Raw genomic sequence first — 19,243 nt, forward strand, 5'->3', positions numbered from 1 at the left:
CTACTGTCAAGTATATAGAGACAGTTTGTCAAGAGTAGGGGTGAAAAAGCACCTTCCAAAGACATACTCCAAGCTAGTGGTTCTGCAGTTAGCTTTATGTTCAAGAGAATGACAATACCAAATGTACATGATGCACTTCAAATGGATATCATGATGGATAAAAGGAAACAAACTAATTCAGAGCATCTCTTAGGGCTCAATCTATCAATTAATGTCTGCTCAGACTGGATTTATTATATTGAGCACAGATGAAAACTGTGCTGCGATACTACCCCCAAGTCGCAACACATAACTTTATGTACTTATTTGTGTGACCATGTCATGCCCAAAAGCTGTGTAGCTGCCATTTTCAATGGATACACAACTGCAGCCCTATACAACACCTCTTAATGTACTTTTCCATTACCTTTTCCATTACCTGGACATTCAAAATCTCCAACAAGTCTCAGCTATTCTTACAAGACAGCTTCTTTAAATTGCATTAGTGCCCCCAGGGAGCCTGTGCCACTTAGCTTAGTGGTCATGTAGCACACAAAGGAGTTGTTATGGAGACTGACGTCTTCCCCACAATTATATGGTGTAATTAGTGTTGGATGCTACAACATAACTATCAAGCTGTCTCCATGGAAACTACCCGAAAACCTATACTTTTAAGGTTTCAGCAACTGGTCTTTTTTATAGACCCTTCAGATGCAGTTAAGAGCACATTGATTGCCTCATCTGCTCGTCATGCTCAGCTGAGAAATACATTTTCTTTTCCAAGGTATTTGCATAGTCCCCATGGTGACTCACAAGAATCAAATATGTGTCAAGAATAAATGTACATATTTCATACAGTGAGGACCAACCACAAATCAATAAGGATTTTTACCATTTGTAATTATCTTTATGCATATGTGTGTCCCTATCACAAGCATAAGAGTAGACATGGTGCATGGATGGAAGCAGCTCACTTCTACTTTTATGAACGCCTTCTCGGCATACTTGAAAGCTTTAGGGTCATGGAAACTCCTTCTCTCAGATTAGAGACGCACTTCAAACCACACTGGTGCCACGGAGAGCACCTACCAGCAGAGTCTGGTCAGGTCTAGCACACAATTCTCCCTCTCTCCCACGACTTTGGGTTGTAGCTGCACAGTTTTTCCAGGCTGGGCAAGCAGAGATCTTCAGACAACCTTCCACGCAGTGCAGGATCTTTGCCGAATGAAAACGCGCTGTATTTATGGAACTCCAGTGGGAGTTTATGACATTTTTGCATAAAGCTTTATGAGGTCCAGGCCAAGGAAGCAATGTGATTTTCAGCCAAGAATCTCACTGTCACTTTTGCCTGGGCACAGCAACATGCAAAGAAGACACTACTTCAGTCTATGATATAACCAAGTGGGCAAGTACCAGATAGCCAAACACATTCTTGTTCTGGTTATGATATACACATAAAATTTTTAAACAGATATTTTATCCAGAATCTTCTCCCATTAAGACAGAGATGAACAAGGAGACCCATTTGCTTCAGAAGGTACCAATGGCAGGACTCTTTTAGAGTGACACTTACTTCTGCAAGTAGAGAGCCCTCTGCAGAAGTAAGGAACTGACATTCTGGACCAGAATATTTTATAGCACTTGCATGCTAAGCAGCAGTGAGAGAGGAATTAAGAGATATACAAATAGGAGCACATGCTTTAGCAGAGGCTTTAAGATTGCAAAAATGTGGAAAAACATGAATTCATTTTATTTTTCTTGGTTGGTTTGCCCCTGGAATTAAAACAGATAAAATTCTCATGCGAACTGCTATCTCTGAGGAGAGGTGCAGTGAGCATAACCAGGATAGGAGCACAAGAAGACTTGCAGTTGTGGCCTCTCCATTTTATGAGAAGCAGGAAAAAGAGAATTTCTGCTTTAATAAAAAACATCAGTACTTTTCCAATCTTTAAGAGGGATATCATCCATTTTTTTGCACTGAGATGAAGATGGATCTAGTCTATCCATTCTCTTCAAGACACCATGGGGACCAAAGAAGCAGATACACAGACACAAAATATAAAATCAAAGACTACAGGAGACATTCTGAGTAGCTGTTTTATATTTTGGGGGAGGACTAAAACTGCTGGGGTATAAGTACAGTGGGCTACAGTTAGGTACATAGGACCTACGGATAAGATACTTTTTCAGATGCTCCTGCAAAATTACTTTTGCAATGTCTGGCAGCCAGCATTAAACATAGGGTGACCTGGGGCAAACACTTCTAAAGTTAACAAACAAGGAACCAAAGCAGCTGTCAGGGGATGCTTTTATGTATCAGGGAGCCTCCAACACTGTTCAGATACACTAGAGATTACATAACGGTGCATGGGATGGCCATATAGAAAAGAGCTGCATCCTCCTGATAGGATTAATCTAAATTTTCTTCCAACCAATGCATAAGAAAACCAGTGTAAAACTCAACGCAACTTGATTTCAGTTATCCAACTTCATTTCTTCAGATGAGGAAGGAAGACAGAGAGAATCCAAAATCCACTGACCTTCCCATTTGTAACAAGCTGTCTCAATAGGTTCCTATTGGAAACAAGCTGAATTCCCTACTGCAAGTTTACTGGGATGACACTAAACATGATATAGGAATATGAATTCATAAGTAATCAGTATCTTGCTGAAGAAAATTTCTGAAATACCATTTTTCCCTTCTATTCATGATTTAAATTATTTCTGCTGCTTAACTTTTAGAGACCCTAACAGGTTTCATCACCAGATATAGATTGGCAGCCTTAATCTAAACAAAATCACTGACAGCACTGCTAGAGCTCATTAGTGTTCTCACCAGATGCTTCTGTCTGTATATATGAGCATCTCCAGTTTTCCTTTCCAGTACATGACCCATGATACTAGCATAGCTTTCAAATTAAAACAACAAATCTCAGTACAGCTTCAAATCCTTGCTCTTCTGGGGATTAAATCTGTACAAGGCTATGACAAAGCATTCCATATTTCTTGGGCTTCTTAAAAGCATTTTTTTTGTTTTACAGATCACTTTAGTGATTTTTGGCATTTCTCATGAATCTATACAGATATGACTAACATGCACACTATTTGCTTTCACAGCAAAAGTGCAGAGAGTATTTGTCACTTATAAATATCACACAGGACTATATACACAGATGAAACCCGTGCTTCGTCTGTCGCTGCACAAAGCAATGCTTTGACACGAAAGCTGCCAGAAATCATTACGGGGAAGAATTTGAAAACCTCATACAATGATTAAGTTGCCGCAGCCAATGTAAGTATCATAAAAACAAGTTACGACCCAGCTCCAGTTTTTAAATGAATGAAAAATTAGAGGGCAGGGAGGCCAAATATGTGGGCTTCACAAAGAATGTCTCCTTGAATCTGCAAAGCAGGCCCGATCAGATCTCATGGTTAGTTTATTGGTCTATCGGCACTTAACAAGAAATGAAGCGGTGGCAACGATCTCAGCCCCAGCTCATCAGTCACACAGGTACAAAGCATCCAAATGGAAAACAGATTTTCTGATTCTCTGCACCTCCCTAGAGGCTCGCACTGCTGTCTGAGGACTACAGCGTTCTCCTTTCTTGGCTCATTTGCAAGATAAACATATTCTGGCCTCAAATGCTGCTCCTTTCCAACTGCTGGTGAAAACTCCAGTCAGTCTGAGAGATTAAAAGGATGATCTAGGGCACTACTCAATCCAAGAAAAATGCTCATGTGGGAACGCAAAGCCGTTGTTGTGACCAGAGGGGTTTTTTTCCACTGGAACTCATTCTGCAAGTCCAGATTCAAATAGTTTCTATCTTTATTCTTTATCCACATTAACTTCCTTCCTTTTTTTTTTTTTTTAAAAGGGAGTCACACACTTGGATTTAAACAGATTTTTACAGTACTAGTTAAATACTGCTTTTCTGCACCTATGATGACTTAAGATGTGATTGAGACAGCCCTCATACCCAGGCAATGTTGGGCTGGATCAGTATGTAGTTTTAACACTTCCCAACACCTGCAGGAAGCAGCATTAGTGATCAGATAGATAGGACTCTTCTTAACTACCCCATATGTAAATGTATGGTTCCTTACAGTTACAAGATACCTCGTGAGAATTTTGTAGGAGCTGGTAGATCAGCCCCTACCCTGAACTAGGCAAGCTCCAGTTCAGCCTTGCTTTCTGCCTATCTGTGTCTGTCTCTGCAGCCTCTTTTGATCCCTGTTCTAAAACTGATGTATAGCGTTTCCAAATTTGTCAAGCATTCACTGACTTCTACCCCAAAATCAGCTGCCTTTCAGCACTTGTAGCAGCAGTTCCTCCATGCTCCTCATGCTGCCTCAGATGGGTATGACTGAGTCCTAAAATCATTCTTATAGCAAGCTTTAAAACACTAGTGAAAGATGTTAGGGAAACTGCTAGTTTTGATAAAATTATTAGTGCTACAGACAGATCTCATGTCCTTATTACTTATTCCCCTCTTTGAACTCAAGACAAGACATATAATTTGAACATTGGGTTAGAAGCTACAACAGGAAAAGGACTAATTTGCTCTGTTACAAAAACCTTCCTAAGCAAGATAATTAAACCATGCACATTAACAAACACAGACTGTTAAGGCTGAAGAACAGATTAAATTATCATAGTGACACAGGGACAAATCTTTAGTTGCTATAAAGGCAAGTAATTTCAATGATAACAGTGGCTAGAAAAAACTTTGTCTAATTTATGTCTAGAGTTGGCCAAAACCCCACAAATCTAGAAACTCTTGAACTTTGGGAAAGCTTTGATCCAGTCCAGACTTTGTGGCTGTGATCCACTTCAGCTGGGAAGGACCCAAATCTGCTTAAAATATATTTCACAACACATCTTTGCCTGCATTTTTTTTCGGATAGGTCATAAATACCACATGTAGAACCATTTCTCCTTATTCACAATACCTACTAGCAGAGCCAGCTATTCCCATCTCCAACCCAGAATGTTAAAAAAGAAAAAAACAAAAAAACAAAAAAACAAAAAAAGACTCAAGAGCAAGCTTTAGATCAGTTGACTTGCTACCACGGAGCAAGAAGAAAGCTGAGGTACTAAAATCTGCACAGAATGTCTGGAAGAAATTCAAACTGGTGAGAAACTCTATGTGACTTGTACAGTGTGGAACAGCTTGCAAAGCACAAAACGAGCCATATCACTCCCTCCTTCCCTCCTTGTTATCCCCAGAAAAACCAAAGGCTCATTTGATTACAGTTTCTAAACAAGCATATCATGCAAGTCTACTTTTTTTATTTTTGTAAGGTAACAGCTTCATTCACTGTAGTAAGAAAGCTGTGATCACAAGCCACATAGGAAGGTTGTGGTTTTCAGATGACCTAGCTGAGAGTGATGAAACTAAGTAAAATCTAACCAGGGAAAAGGAGTCTGACAAGCTATTCTGACTGCATTTACCACTGATAATTTAACAAATGAGCTGTTAATAACTTAAATCAAGTACAGCCAGACCCTAGATCCACAGATCATAGGATAATTCCAGTAGGAATGGACCTCAGGAGGTCAGACCGGGTTGCTCAGGGCTTTGTCCAGTTGAGTCTTGAAAACCTTCAAAGACAGAGACTGCACAGCTTCCCTGGGCAACCTGTGCCCCTGCCTGACTTGTCCTTGGGGTGAAAAAGTTTTTCCTTATACCCAATCTGAACCTTTCCTGTTTCAACTTACGCTTGTTATCTTTCATACCCCTCCCCGCTCCCCATGCAGCGCTGTGAAGATCCTGGATCTGTCTTGATAAAATCTCTGGGTGGCTGCTATTTGTTAGGTGCTCCCAAAGCTGTCTCTCTTCCAGGCTGAACAAGCCTGGTCCAGCAGCCGCTCCTCACAAGGCAAGTGCTCCAGCCCCCTGACTTTCTTGGCAGCCCTCTGCCGAACTCGGTCCAGTTTATCAATGTCTTCCTTGTATTGAGGTGCCTAAAACAAGGCTCCCTATTCCAGATGGGGTCTAACAAGTGCTGAGTAGAGGGGCATGATCACTTCCATGAATTTACTGTCTGTGCTACTGTTAGTATCCTACCCAGGATACTTTTGGCCTTCTTAGCTGCCAGGGCACACTGCTGGCTCATGTTCAGCTTGCTGTCTACCAAAATCCCCAGGTCCTTTTCCGCAGAGCTGCTTCCCAGCCATCCAGTCCCCAGCCTGTATTATTGCCAGGGGCTCTTCCTTTCCATGGGTAGGGCTTCACATCTGTCCTTGCTGAATTTTGTAAGATTTCTGTTGGCCCATTACTCCAGCCTGTCCAGGTCCCTTTGGAAGGCAACCCTGTCCTTCAGCATTATTGACTGGTCCTCCCAGTTCAGTGTCCTTTGCAAACATGAGTGCACTCTATCACCTCTGATTCTTCAATAAAGATGTTAAACAGCATGGGTCCCAGGACAGACCCCTGTGCTACTCCAGTTGTCACAAGCCTCCAGTTAGAGTAGGAATTATTAACCTCTGCCTCCTGAGCCTTATCATCCAACCACTTTTTTACCCATCTAATTGTCTGCCCATCCAGACTGTAACAGTCTAATTTGGATATAAGAACATTGTGGGAAATACTGTCAAAAGCCTTGTTGATGTCAAGGCAAATGACATCCACTGCTCTCCCCTGCAACGATAGCAGTGGGAATTCTGGTACTGAACTTCAGGGAACTAGTTTTAACTCTTGGCTCTGGGAAGACACACTAGAAACAATGGCTGGTGCACACACTCTCAGAAGGAGTACTCTTCTCCAAAACACCTTTGGAAAGTATAGATTTGTATTACTGGGATTCAGCAGACCAAATCCTTAGCTGCAATAATCAGCCCAGCTCCATTAACTCAGTCTATATATAGTATTTCATCTCAGCTAAGAATCCTGGCTTATTATGCACCTGATATTTGTCACCTCGACTCTACATGCAGGTTGTGCAGACAGGCCCTAGGAGCATCAAATAGGAATAGCAAGGGAAACTAGAGAGATGCAGAAATTCCTCAGTTTTCCTGGGAGAAGCACAGATCCACTGTGTTCCTGCGACAGTCTTTCTCTTACCTTTGCAAGGAAACTCCATGCTGCATATTGCCCTGAGGTTGTGCTGCTTTTTAGCTTCACTGTGTGCAACATCAGAAAGAATCCCAACAGTCCACTGCAAGGGATGGGGAAAGCTTGTTAATAAAGTCTCTTAATTTCAACTAAGCAACCTCTTACAGGCATTTTGGTTTTCCTAATGCAGAAGTGAACAGTCACCCTTCAAGCAGTGTTAATCCCATTTGGAGAAAGAAAGCTGGTGGACAAAGAGCCTACATTGTGTCCAGTACATCTCGGGTTTTGCTCAGTCAGTGACTAGAGTCTGAGCAACGTAAATCTGACGCTCTTATGGCTGGTCTCTCATGCACTTGCATAATCAGAAAAATAGAGATTATTGGAAACATGAGGTGAAATATTAACTTCAGGCATTGAAATGGCTCTGAAAAAGGCAATGCTAATTTCAACAGGAGCCACACATGTTTGGCAACTAACTCGCTTCAACCTCCACAGAGCCTCGATCTGAAAAAATAACCAGTGGAAAGTTTCTGCCTGAAGCTTTCAAGCTGTTTAAACTTCATGAAGCCTAAATTCCAATTAGGAAGTCAAATACATCTCTACTGTATAACAAATAGACGGATGACTCAGTAGTGCTGGGAACAGAATACTCCAAAGCTCTCTGCTGACGATTAAGCGAGTTTTGATTCTCAAGTCATATAGGACAGTCGTCCCCAGTGCTCCTGTAGCCAAGAGTACTCTTAACGAAACTCTGTTCCACATCTCACTGGACCTCACAATGCTTATAAGCTTTGGCTCTGGATTTTGTTTCACCTGTGACATACTTATAACCCACTGGTTGTGAACCAGTGAAATAGTGTAAACCAGCAAGCAGGGAACAGAAAAGGACTTCAAAATACATAAGGCACAAACCACTGTGTGGCTGGTTGAGAGGCATAAGAGATTACAAAGTACCGTGGGAAGCTGCATGGGAAAGGAGATAGGAACAACACAGCACACAGGTGGTGAGGCAAAAAGTGCCTTGGTATTCGAAGAAGGTACGCTGTTCTGGATACTGATGCAATGCAGTAGGTGCCCTCTCTGCAATAGCAGGAAGGGTGGAAGATGGTGGCTCCCTGGGTCAGAAGTTCCACGCTGGGCTCCAGCACCTCAGCCAAGTGCTGTTCCCTGCTCAGTACACGTGGCAAAGTTGCGTCTCAGCCACACGTCAGTACAGGTGTTTTTGATGCACCAAACAGTAGGGTAAGATAACTGCCCAGGAGTAGGAGGTACTAGGGTTTCTTACACTGAGCCATAACATGAGACCGCAAAGGACTATCTGCTGTGCCTGGAGCCAAGAAAGCAGATGCTGCTTTGATGATAAAAGATAGGCCCAAACTCAGCTCCCTGTTGCAGAGGATGAAGTGCTGAACAGTAGAGCATTCCACTCTGAGAAATCAGTGAGTTCAATGAAGCAGCATTGCTCAAACTTTTGAAAGTCTAGGAGCTGGCTTAAGTTTGTTCCACACCTTCTGTCCTGCTGAGAAGGGCTTTTAGTCAGAATGATTTGAAGCTGTTTAGTGTAATTCAGAGATAAAAAGTGAACCACCTAGTTATAATACCTGAAATATTGATGTCACAATTAACACAGATTTATTTCATTAAATAAGTGGAGCACTTTGCACCTTACTACTAATGCTTCAGACATTCTGCCCAGGTAGTAGATTTAGCTGCATCAGTTACCCTTACTTTACAACATATAGGTTTTCCTCAAAATCCTTTAAGTCTACAAAGACACTAGATTACAAGATGTGGGAGAGCAACTGAGATGCTTGTTTCTCCATCTAACTATCCCTTTCCACTTGCTGTAGTGTACAGTAATATCTACTATACATGTACTGAAGCTGGGGCAATGGAAACAGAAGTAGGAGGCTACAACAGTGGTAAAATTCTAATGAAGTGAGAGAGAAGAATATCGGGGCTAGACAGATATCCGTTAGTGCCTGCAGTTAGACCTTACCTTTGAGAAGAAATAGATTTCACCTACCTACCATGGAATGACTTATTCATTAATACCTAATTGCAAGTTACTTGTCGTGTGGGTAGTCCACCCTTGAAAAGAGACACTTTTGTACCAAAAAGCCATGTACATAGGGAAATTATTTAACAATCATTTTTAAGATCCCCTTTTAATGGAAAATCAGGATACAATTAAGAAAATCCCTAACAATCAGGAAATATTTTTGCCATCAGTTAGCGTGAAAAAATTTTTTCCTCTCTAAAAACAAAATACTTCCATTTGACAAAAGACTGGACGGGAAAGAGGAATAATTTTTTTTGAGATAATTAAGACCTACAGAAAACATACTTACATTGTCCTGTGAGAATTACACTATTGGGCAGTGAACTTTTGCTACTCAAAATAAAGGAACGCTTGTTAAAGCTTTTCCCTTTTACCACAAAAAAGCATTCTGCCAAATAACAAGATGTACAGGCAAATAAATCCATGTACACCCATATACTGCTGAAGACTAATACTTTGTAATCACTGCAAAGAGCAAGTTTTACAAGGGCTAATCCGACTTGAGAAGCATTTGAGAGATGCTATTTATCAAAGCTTTGCTACATTAGGTAAAAATTATTTTACTGGTGACTGGGAACTCTCCTAATCAGAATGCACTCACTCAAATAAACACATATACTCCCAGCACATTTGAATCTCAGGCCTTCAAATGCATATCCACAGATATGCACAGATACATATTCTCTGCAGTTTTACTGGTTTATGCCATCAGAAACCAGTATAACACAGGTTTTGCACGCTCCAAAATTTTTAACTGAGAGTCAAGGTTGGAAGTCAACGGGATCTCCTATTTTGAAAACATTCATATATCCTGTTATAGAGAGGTTACCTGGCGCAGCAGCTGCTATGAAACCTGTAGAAGTACAGGAATGGAAAGTCCAAGGCACTGAAGAGATCACCTGAGGGACAAAGCAATATACTCAGTGGAATACAGGGGAAAAAAATTACCCACTATTACAAGCAGGGGAACAGCAATTATACAAACATTACTAGTTTAACATTCCTTTGAGCCTTTATAGCTGGCTGACTTTCAATTTATGATGCTTTCCACATTTCTAGTGTGTTTAATGATTTCTCTCTGACCTTGCTTCTAGCCAGTTCCTGCCTTTAGTTGGAAAAGGGGAAAGGAATACATAAGAGTATTCTTTGCTAGTATACAGAAGATCCTGCTTAAGCAACAGTTGCCAGTGGATAGACATGCATCATATCTACTTCTTTTATTACAGAGCTCATGATAGTTCCTACTGAAGCAACAGGAAATGCAGACATATGTTGGCTGCTTCCCCCTCTGGCATTTGAACTCTGTCACACAGAGCAAGTTGAGAGGTTTAAAAAAGTTCTCCCAGATCCAAGCAGAGCTCTCGAGTACTCGCATTTCCAGGAACCTGGCCCTTGGTTGTTCTTGGTAGCAACAATTCCCAGGAGTTCTCCGGCCTTCAGGCTCTACAGATTCGGAGGAAGCTCCATCTTTCACTTCTTGAAATGCAGGACTATTTTGCTTAACATGTCTGTCTATCCTAGTGGGGGAATGCTAATGCTATATACACAATATGCACCACCAGGCAAAAGGGGGAATTTATATTTATTTAAATCTTCTTCCTTTTTTTTTTTTCTGACTGAGGAAATGTCTAGTGAAAGCAACAGGTGATCATCTCAGGATTCCTTCTAACTATTTAAACACCAGTATGATAGGAATATTAGCCACCATCAAATATTCAATTTCTCCATTTTTAGCCTTTGATCTTTTGCTACTTCAAATCCTGCCACGGGCTCAAGTGATGGGATACATCTCATGAAAGCAACAAAACGAAATCTCTGCGTAGCATTGACAGCAACGCAGGGAAGGAAACTCAGTTCTATACGGACTGCTGGGACACTGCTCTGAAGAGGACATATTCATCTAGGGAATCCTTGTTCTTTACTGTGCACCACCGCAAAAGCTGTTCTTTGTTGTCTGTCCCATGCTGCTTCTTTGCAAAGGGCAGCTAAGAAAAGTATTAGTAAATATCATGCAAATTACACAGTATTATATACCCTCCTCTCCTCTTCCTAAGGGATATCATATTATTGGTCATATTCCCGTTGAATCCCAGGGCTAAAATCCTACAGGGTTCAGCCTCTAAAAACATGCATGGAAAGGAAAGGCGATATGGAAACCTAAAAAAGGAACAACTCAATCCACTTTACCTGCTGGATGGGATGCAGAGGCCAACAGCACCACACTAAAAAATAAAAAAAGATTAATTGTATACTACAGAATTTATGACATGGCCTGAACATTGTAAATTGACAGCTTTGTGTTTGTTTTTTCATGATGAAACTTATTGCAGCTAAGTAGAATAACTGAGGCATAAGTATCAATTTAAAAAAAAAAAAAAAAAGTTGGTTGGGAAGGAATCTCCAGGGTCACCTAATACAACCTCTCACCTGAAGCAGGACTATCACCAATATTTGATCATGTCCTCTGTGGCTCTGTCTCAAAAAGCCAGGTCTCAAAAACCTCCCAGCATGGAGATTCCACACCTCTCTGGGTAACTTGTCCCAGGGCCACCCTACCCTCCTAGTGAAGAAGTTTTTCCTGATGTCCCGTCTTTAAACCACCAAAGCTGCAATTTCTGGTGGTTGTTCCATGTTATACCATCTGCCACTCCTTAGAAGAGTTTGGCTCTGTCATCTTTGCAACTCCCTTTCAAGAAGGTGTAGGCAGTTGTTAGGTTGCACCTTGGTCTCCACTTTGCCAGTATCAACAAGACTAGCTTCTTCAAACCCTCCTTGCAGTAGGCCATGTGCTCTAAGTCCCTAACAATGTCAGTAGCCCTCTGCTAGATCTTCAATTTCTCAGTATCTTTCTTGAACTGGGAGGCCCAAAGCTGAATAGAGCATTCCAGCTGCAGCCTCAGCAATGCTCATAATAAATTCTCTCGATCTGACGGCCGCACTCCTAATGTAGCCCAATACATGGTTTGCCTTAATTTGCCATGAGCATGCACTACTGCCTCATATAGATCTCAGCATTCACTGTTACTCTCAAGTCCTTTTCAACAGACCTGCTGGTCAGCCAGCTGGTGACACCACTGAGACAGAACCTATAGAGAACTGTACTTGTGTCTAGACTTGAGTGTCTCTCTGTCTGGGGATTAATTCCAGCTGTGTGCGTATCCATGTCCACTTTATAGGGATGTGCATATATTGCATATAAGAGTCAAATATAGAGTCTTATGCATGTGATTGTGCCTGCACTGCACATTCAGGCCCAAAATGTCAGTCAGAGAAAGGACAAATGCTGCAATTAAACAAGTTTAAAAAAAACATGCATGAAAATAAAACCAAGTACCAGCCCAAATGATGCACACTTTTCAGAAAGATACAAGTGAACAAGAAAATCAGCTGTGACCAGTTCTTTATCTGGACTATCACTTAAGCTTTCTGAGGTCCTACAAAGACTTCATCCTCTGAGTCTGCAGTATAGGCTGTACAGAGCCTTTTTCAATGCTACTGATTCTTCCAGTAAATTTCTGATTACTTTTTCGTTCCATGTTGTTTCCAAGGTTAGAAGGCTACAGAAACATATTCTGGGGCACCGTGAGATGGGAGAAGCACGCATGTCTCCAAAGCAGAGCTACAGCTCCCTCCAATTACCAACAACATATGTCCATGACAAGCACAAAGGACAAGAGGGAGAAGGAGAAAAGAGTATCTGGAGAGGTTGCTTCTTGATAAGCAGCAAGCACTGCACTTACGAAGGTAAAAAGACATTAATGAAATGTTATGAATACTAAAGCTAGGCAATTTTCCCTGGCTAATTACCAGTGATTCTTACAGTTCACTAGGCCCAGTAATGGCAGTAAAGTGCCAACCCAGCCAGCGGAGGAATAGAAGCCTGCACAATGAAAAGTTAAGGCAGAGAAAGAGCTGGAAGTGGTTCCCAACACACAAGGTTATGGCTAGAAAACTTGCACTCACTGTAAATGAGCTACCTCCAGTACCTGCAGCAGTACAGTATCATCAGCATGGTGCTTATGCCAGGCCAACTCCCTTTTCAAGTGTTAACACAGCTACCATTTCCAAGCCTGCTCACTCTCAGCAGGTCCCAGTTATCTACGTGACCAGGCTACCACGCTTGGTGGCCTGCCCTCGGCGTGCTTTGGTGAATCCCAGCGTCATTCGCAGAGACACCGGTAGCAAAAGGAACTGCAAAGAGCATGGAAATCCCGTGGCCAAGGAAGCCTCGGGGGGAAGCTTGTCACTGAAATCAGCCGTGGAAGACAACGGGCTGAAGGAGGAAACGGTTCATGAGTGACAGGCAGGTGGGTATTTTAGGCTTAACGTTTTATACAATGTCTTTGAAAGGCATCAGCTGGTACAGTATGTTCACATTTTCAATATTTATGCATGCTTTTAAAAGATGTGGTTGTCACCAAGATATTAAACAAGGCAAAGCAGATCACTTACAGTAGGCAACTCCTCCCTGACCCTCCTCCCCACACGCGCGCGTCCTCCCCGCACGGGATGCCAAGAGGAATTCACAATAAACAGGCCCAATTCCTCAGTTTCCTGGTAAAGAGAGAAAAGGAAGCGAAGGTCTATTGCTTTTGACTGAATAACAGAGAAAACAGGAGACTGGCAGGGCAAGTGAAACTGTATCAACAGCGATGAGAATTATGACTAAGCTGTGTTTCTCCACTTTTGCTTTTTGCGTTATTAATTTTTAAACAAAAAAACAGTAAGACTGGGAAATGCTCAGAGAGAAACTTCCTTCTGCAACCAAGAGGAATTGATAACCCTACCAGACATCCCAGGCCTCGATCCAAAGAACACATAGGAGGAAAACAAAACCTTCTTTGTGACGTGCAGGGCAGGTTAAGGCAAATGGGTTAGATGGCATTAAAGCGGTACTGTAACTCTGCTCTGAACAGAACATCAGTAGAAAAGACACCATGATGTTGTAGAACTGCATTAGGGATTCAGAGGTTTCCAGCAGGACAGCCTGGACATCAGGCTGAAGCAAAAACAAAATCCCTGGGCCAGATTTCTCTGTTCCTCTCTTCTTCCCCTGTACTCAGTACTGAGGGCTGGGTCACCCGTGGTTTTCTTTCTGGCTAAAAAGAGGTTTTGTCAGCAAGAACAGCAATTTATGCCTGCAAACCTGCCCTTCCCTATTGCAGAAAATCTACCGCAGCTTTTTTAATTCACAAAAGTGACAGATTAGCAGCTCTTCCAGAAGCCAGATGTAGTTTAGCTGTATAGAGTAGAGCCTTTACCTCACACCTTTGTCAGTGCCATTTATTCACCATTTGAAACTCTCCTGCTGTAAGTCTGTGTTTTCTCCTCACCAGTGACTGCTAGGCTATCTGGCATGCCTTTGTGAACAAATATCAGACAGTGACAGATACTGGGATGTGCTGAAACCTTCTTCCAGGTTCTCCACAAGAAGTAACATATCTCTACCTGCCTCAGCACAGGAGAAAGGCCAAGATGAACCGTGACCCACGTGTAAGACACATTATGTATCCCTCAACATGCCAGGTAGACATTACTACCCCACCCCTCACGCCACCCCTTGCCAGCTGGCTGCGGAGGGGAGAAATCTGGCTCCCTCCTTGATAAAAAGTGGGGGACTGGAAAGGAATAAAAGAAAACGCAAGATTACTGGAAAAAAACACTAGGAAGTAGAACGCTAATACGGAAGTCAGAGTGCAGGGAAATACAATACTGCAGTAAAAAAAGGTGGTGGGAACAAGACTGGAGGATTAGAGGAAGGTTCTTGGAAGTACATTTCCCCTCTTCTCTTCCTCCCCTTCCCTGCCCCACATGCTTAAACACAAGGGAGATGGATGAACAGGATGGGGTTGGGCACTGAGAAGCAACATCACCCCTCCCTTCTCTGCATAGCACTGCTCTGCTTTCCCTCCTACACTTGTTCCTGGCCTGGCTCCTTTTTTAAAAGCCATTGAATAATCATGCTGTAAGCGATGAAGTGAGAAGAACATCACACTTTCAACATCAGCAAATATTTCTTCAGATCTGTTTGGTTCTGGAAAGTTCCCGTTCATGTACATCTGCTTAAGACGTTCTCCCCTCCCAAATTGTTCCAGATTTTAAAACAAGAAACAGTGCATGGCATGTAGGGACAGCATATGTTAGGAGACTTTGCTAATTTCAGTTGTACCTCTGGAAGTGTCCAACTGAGCCAATACAGTCAATGTTTTTTTTAATCTAAATATGTATTTTTTAAATCTAACTTAGTGGTACATTCTAACATCCAGTAGCTTGGGGCAGAACTTTTAATCTGCTCTATCCAGGCAATCTCTACACTCAGAGTAAAACTGTGCTTTTGTACCGAACAGAAACATTTTGAACAGCCTCTATAACAAACCTGTACATTTTCCTATATATTAGGAAAAATTTCTTCACCAAAAGGGTTATCAAGCACTGGAACAGGCTGCCCAGAGAAGTGGTTGAGTCACCATCCCTGGAGGTATTTAAAAGACGTGTTGATGTGGTGCTTAGGGACATGGTTCAGTGGTGGACTTGGCAGTGCTAGGTTTATGGTTAGACTCAATGATCTTAAGGGTCTTTTCCAACCTAAATGATTCTATGATTCTATGATTCTAAACACTATCTGTCTGTGCCCACACAGCTGCTTTCTCTTCCCTGCACAGCTGCATGTCAGCTGTCTGATCTAGGTTAGAAATAAGGAGCTATAAAGGCCTATTGATAATAGTGCTAAGAGAAGAAAGTTGCACTGATACCACACTAGCAAGTTCCTTCTTAAATCATAGAATCATAGAATCATGCTCGTCCAGACAAGACCACCGGTACACACTGGACTGTCCTGTTGTAGAGGTGGAACTGGAATCCTGTCATGGCCGAAACAGTCCCTGAGAAGCCCTGAGTAGAGGAAGCAGCATATACCTCAATGCCTGCTAAAGCACAAAATTTAGTGCTGGGCACCCTCTGACAGAGATAAGCACACGTTTACAGTAATTCTGACCCAGAACTGCCCGTGAGGAGTTAGCACTCATTCAGAGAATGTTCAGAGTAAAATGCCCTCTACTCAGCGTGATTTAAAAATACTTTTGACTATTTTCTACGTAAATTAAGCTTGTGCAATAAATCTTTGTGTACATATATATACATAGTTCTACATAGCTCTCAAACACACTGACCAGCTTCATCCAAATTTGGGAAGTGGTAGTCATCTCCAAGATAACTACATGCGCAGAGGTCTCACCAAGATACAAACCCTGCCAGTGCCTTCTTCAGCAGAAAGATTTCAGCCCCATTAGACACTGGAGTACCTTCATGGCAGCGGCACGTCATGGAAGCGACAAACAAGGAGAGAGCTTCTGCCAAATTTCACACCCTTTCAAACATCATCCGCTATTATGACAAAACAAAACTCTAAAAGGAATCAGATGTCACTTATCCCATTGCCCATGTTTGTTTTCCCTAGATAAGATGAGGTCCAAATGCTATGGACTGCAAGCTTCTCTAAGACATAGAGATATATACATATATAGATACATAGACATATAGATATCCACAGACCCCAGCCAAACAAATAAGCATCCAGTCTTCTACCTCCTCTAAGCCACCTGTTTTCCAGCAATTGCTTTGCACCATTATCTCACAAGCTACACTGACCTTTAAGCCCCTTAATGGTGAAAATCTTTGCAAGCTTTGATAACACATTTTTGGTTTTAAGCAGATGCTAAAAAAAAGCCATCTTCCAGTTTGCACAATTCCATTGTTGGTTTGTTTTTTGTTTTTTTTTTTTTTTTAAAATAACAGTTTCAAAATACATACCACTGCACCTCACAGTTCTTTAGCAAGAAGTTTCTCCCTTTCAAAAGCCTCTAAATCAATAATCATACTTTCCATGTAATGTGGAACTCCTGCTCTCTACTGGACACAACTTCACAGACTTCAAAGGATACCATCAACTAACACAGCAGGAACCCAGCCCTGACTTTTCAATCAAAGCTGCAAAATTAAGACCTTCAGCCAAAATCTGAATTTAAAGGTTCAGGCCCAGATGCAGTTTTCAACTAAAATGCCAGCTGAGAGCCATAGTCAGGCAGGTGCCAAATGAAAAATCAATTGATTTTACTGCTTAATTCATCATTCTCACTTCAACACAGACAAATAGCTATCGCTCATTCAAGACTTCATGGTTTATTTCTGCACACAGCAACATATTTGCAAGTTCCATGACTAATTATTCAAAACACTTTCAATAAACACAGCTACCTTCTCTGAGTAAAATTGATTTGCTTTGCACTTCGTAGTAGATAGAAAACAACAACTGACTTAAACAAGAGCCTACTTCAAGCAAACTGACATTCAGATATTGTCAGTGCATGGGACCCTGGTGAATAGACACTGGAATCATACAAACACAAAATCAGAAGCCTGCATTACTTATTTATGGAAATAGGAGATTTGATTGAACTAAGATAGAAAGAGATAAACAGTATTATCATGTTGATGATGCTCACAAGATAAATGTGAACTGAAGTAACTGTCCTACACTGGTGTCCCTGATGTGTTCCTATCAAGGATTTTTAATGTGGTCAGACAAGAGCACACACCCATCTAATCAAATGGACAAGCACAACTTCACTTTTGTTATGCTTATTCCTAACTTCTGCTCTCTCTTTCATTCCTTTTGACCATCCTTTCTTAGAACTTAGTATCTGTACTCCATAGTGTTCCCATACAACTTGAGCTACCATTCCAAGAAAAGAGGTCAACATGTACAAGATGTGATTACGGATGGAGGAGAATCTAGTAAAGTCTCTATAATCATTACTTCAAATAAAGCCTCAAAAAAATCTAGCGGAAGCCACGCACACAGAATGTTCTGACTTATATGGCTCTTTGAGGAAAGGACTGACTTTTCTTTTCTTTTTTTTTTTTTTTAAATAAAAAAGCACAGGGGAGTCTGGTCAGTGACTCAGGCTCTTTCACTAACTACAAAATAACGAGCCACTTTTATATCTCCAAATCAGAAAAACAACTGAAAGTCTGAATTACTCAATCCCACTAATGGCACTCTGAACAATCAGTTACTGCTCATGTTCTTTGCACATCATACTTTTGTAATCACTACCTCCCCTTCTGGCAATTTTGTACAAGTTTTATTTTCTGAAGTGGGGTATTGCCAGGGAGTTACTCTGTAAATATTATTTCTGGAAATGATATATCACTTGTGCACATGGTGATTAAAAAATTCATAATTAACACCTCGTTACCTCCCCAGGTGTATATTGGCATGTCCACCTATAACCAAAGCCAAAAAAATTCAGCTGCTAAGTCATTCAGCTTAGCACTGTTCTTTCAGTGAATGTCCTGCTAAATAAATATATTTAAGTAGTGGTAGGTATGAGTTTCCTAAACAAGCCACGGTTGAAAATGAAAACATATACCACATAAAACCAGCTATGGTGTATCAAAGGCTTATTCATTTTACCTGAATACATAGTTGATGTACTGTTGGTCCAGATCACTGGCAGAGGATGGAAAGAAAAAAAGGTGTTCCTTTAGTAATGCAGCTCATTTGGTATAAGAGATCAGTATATTAAGTAGTATTATAATACTGTAATATTGCATAATATTAATATTATATAATATATGACACAATGTTATAATTAGGTAATACTAACATTATATTAGAATTATATACATTATAACCACAATCTATTAATATTATAAAATTATCGATATATTAATCAGCATATTAATTTATACACCATTTGCACATTATTTCTGTTGTTATTATGTCAGTGGGAGTCTCATTTAAAGTGACGATAAAGTGAGACTTACTAAAATTTAGACCCTTTAAAGAGAGATGGAAAATGGTTTTGAAACAAATGAGCTTATCCATATCCTATAGACACATGTATTATGTACATATACATAATATGCAGTAGCAACGTATCCATCCCCATCCATACAGACAACTGCACATTATAGACAATCTGAATGCATAATGCCACCTGCTTTCAAAACAACTGTTGTCTGGCTGAGGTTCTAACATGCACATGGAATTAGTGCAAGGTTTTTAAGGCACTCGGCCATTCCAGTCTTGTGGCAAGTCACCAGCTGCTAAACACTTTTGAGACTGTGTCGCAAAAAGAGATAC

General features: G+C 41.1%; 1 protein-coding gene across 5 annotated transcripts in view; it reads right to left on the bottom strand.

The window, feature by feature from the left end:
- SLC35D4 (solute carrier family 35 member D4) overlaps positions 1 to 19,243 on the bottom strand; it is a 58,470-nt gene that overhangs the window by 19,578 nt on the left and 19,649 nt on the right. For 3 of the 5 annotated variants that reach the window (XM_075494508.1, XM_075494509.1, XM_075494506.1), the window contains exons 10-13: positions 18,572 to 18,607; positions 11,284 to 11,318; positions 9,926 to 9,995; positions 7,044 to 7,137 (exon numbers count right to left, since the gene is read on the bottom strand). In XM_075494508.1, the coding sequence (XP_075350623.1) occupies positions 7,044 to 7,137; positions 9,926 to 9,995; positions 11,284 to 11,318; positions 18,572 to 18,607 (235 nt within the window). The remainder of the gene's footprint in view (positions 1 to 7,043; positions 7,138 to 9,925; positions 9,996 to 11,283; positions 11,319 to 18,571; positions 18,608 to 19,243) is intronic. The other 2 variants (XM_075494510.1, XM_075494511.1) reach the window with 1 other exon arrangement.

This window comes from Mycteria americana, chromosome 2 (genome assembly GCF_035582795.1).
Source record: "Mycteria americana isolate JAX WOST 10 ecotype Jacksonville Zoo and Gardens chromosome 2, USCA_MyAme_1.0, whole genome shotgun sequence".
Taxonomy (NCBI): Eukaryota; Metazoa; Chordata; class Aves; order Ciconiiformes; family Ciconiidae; genus Mycteria; species Mycteria americana.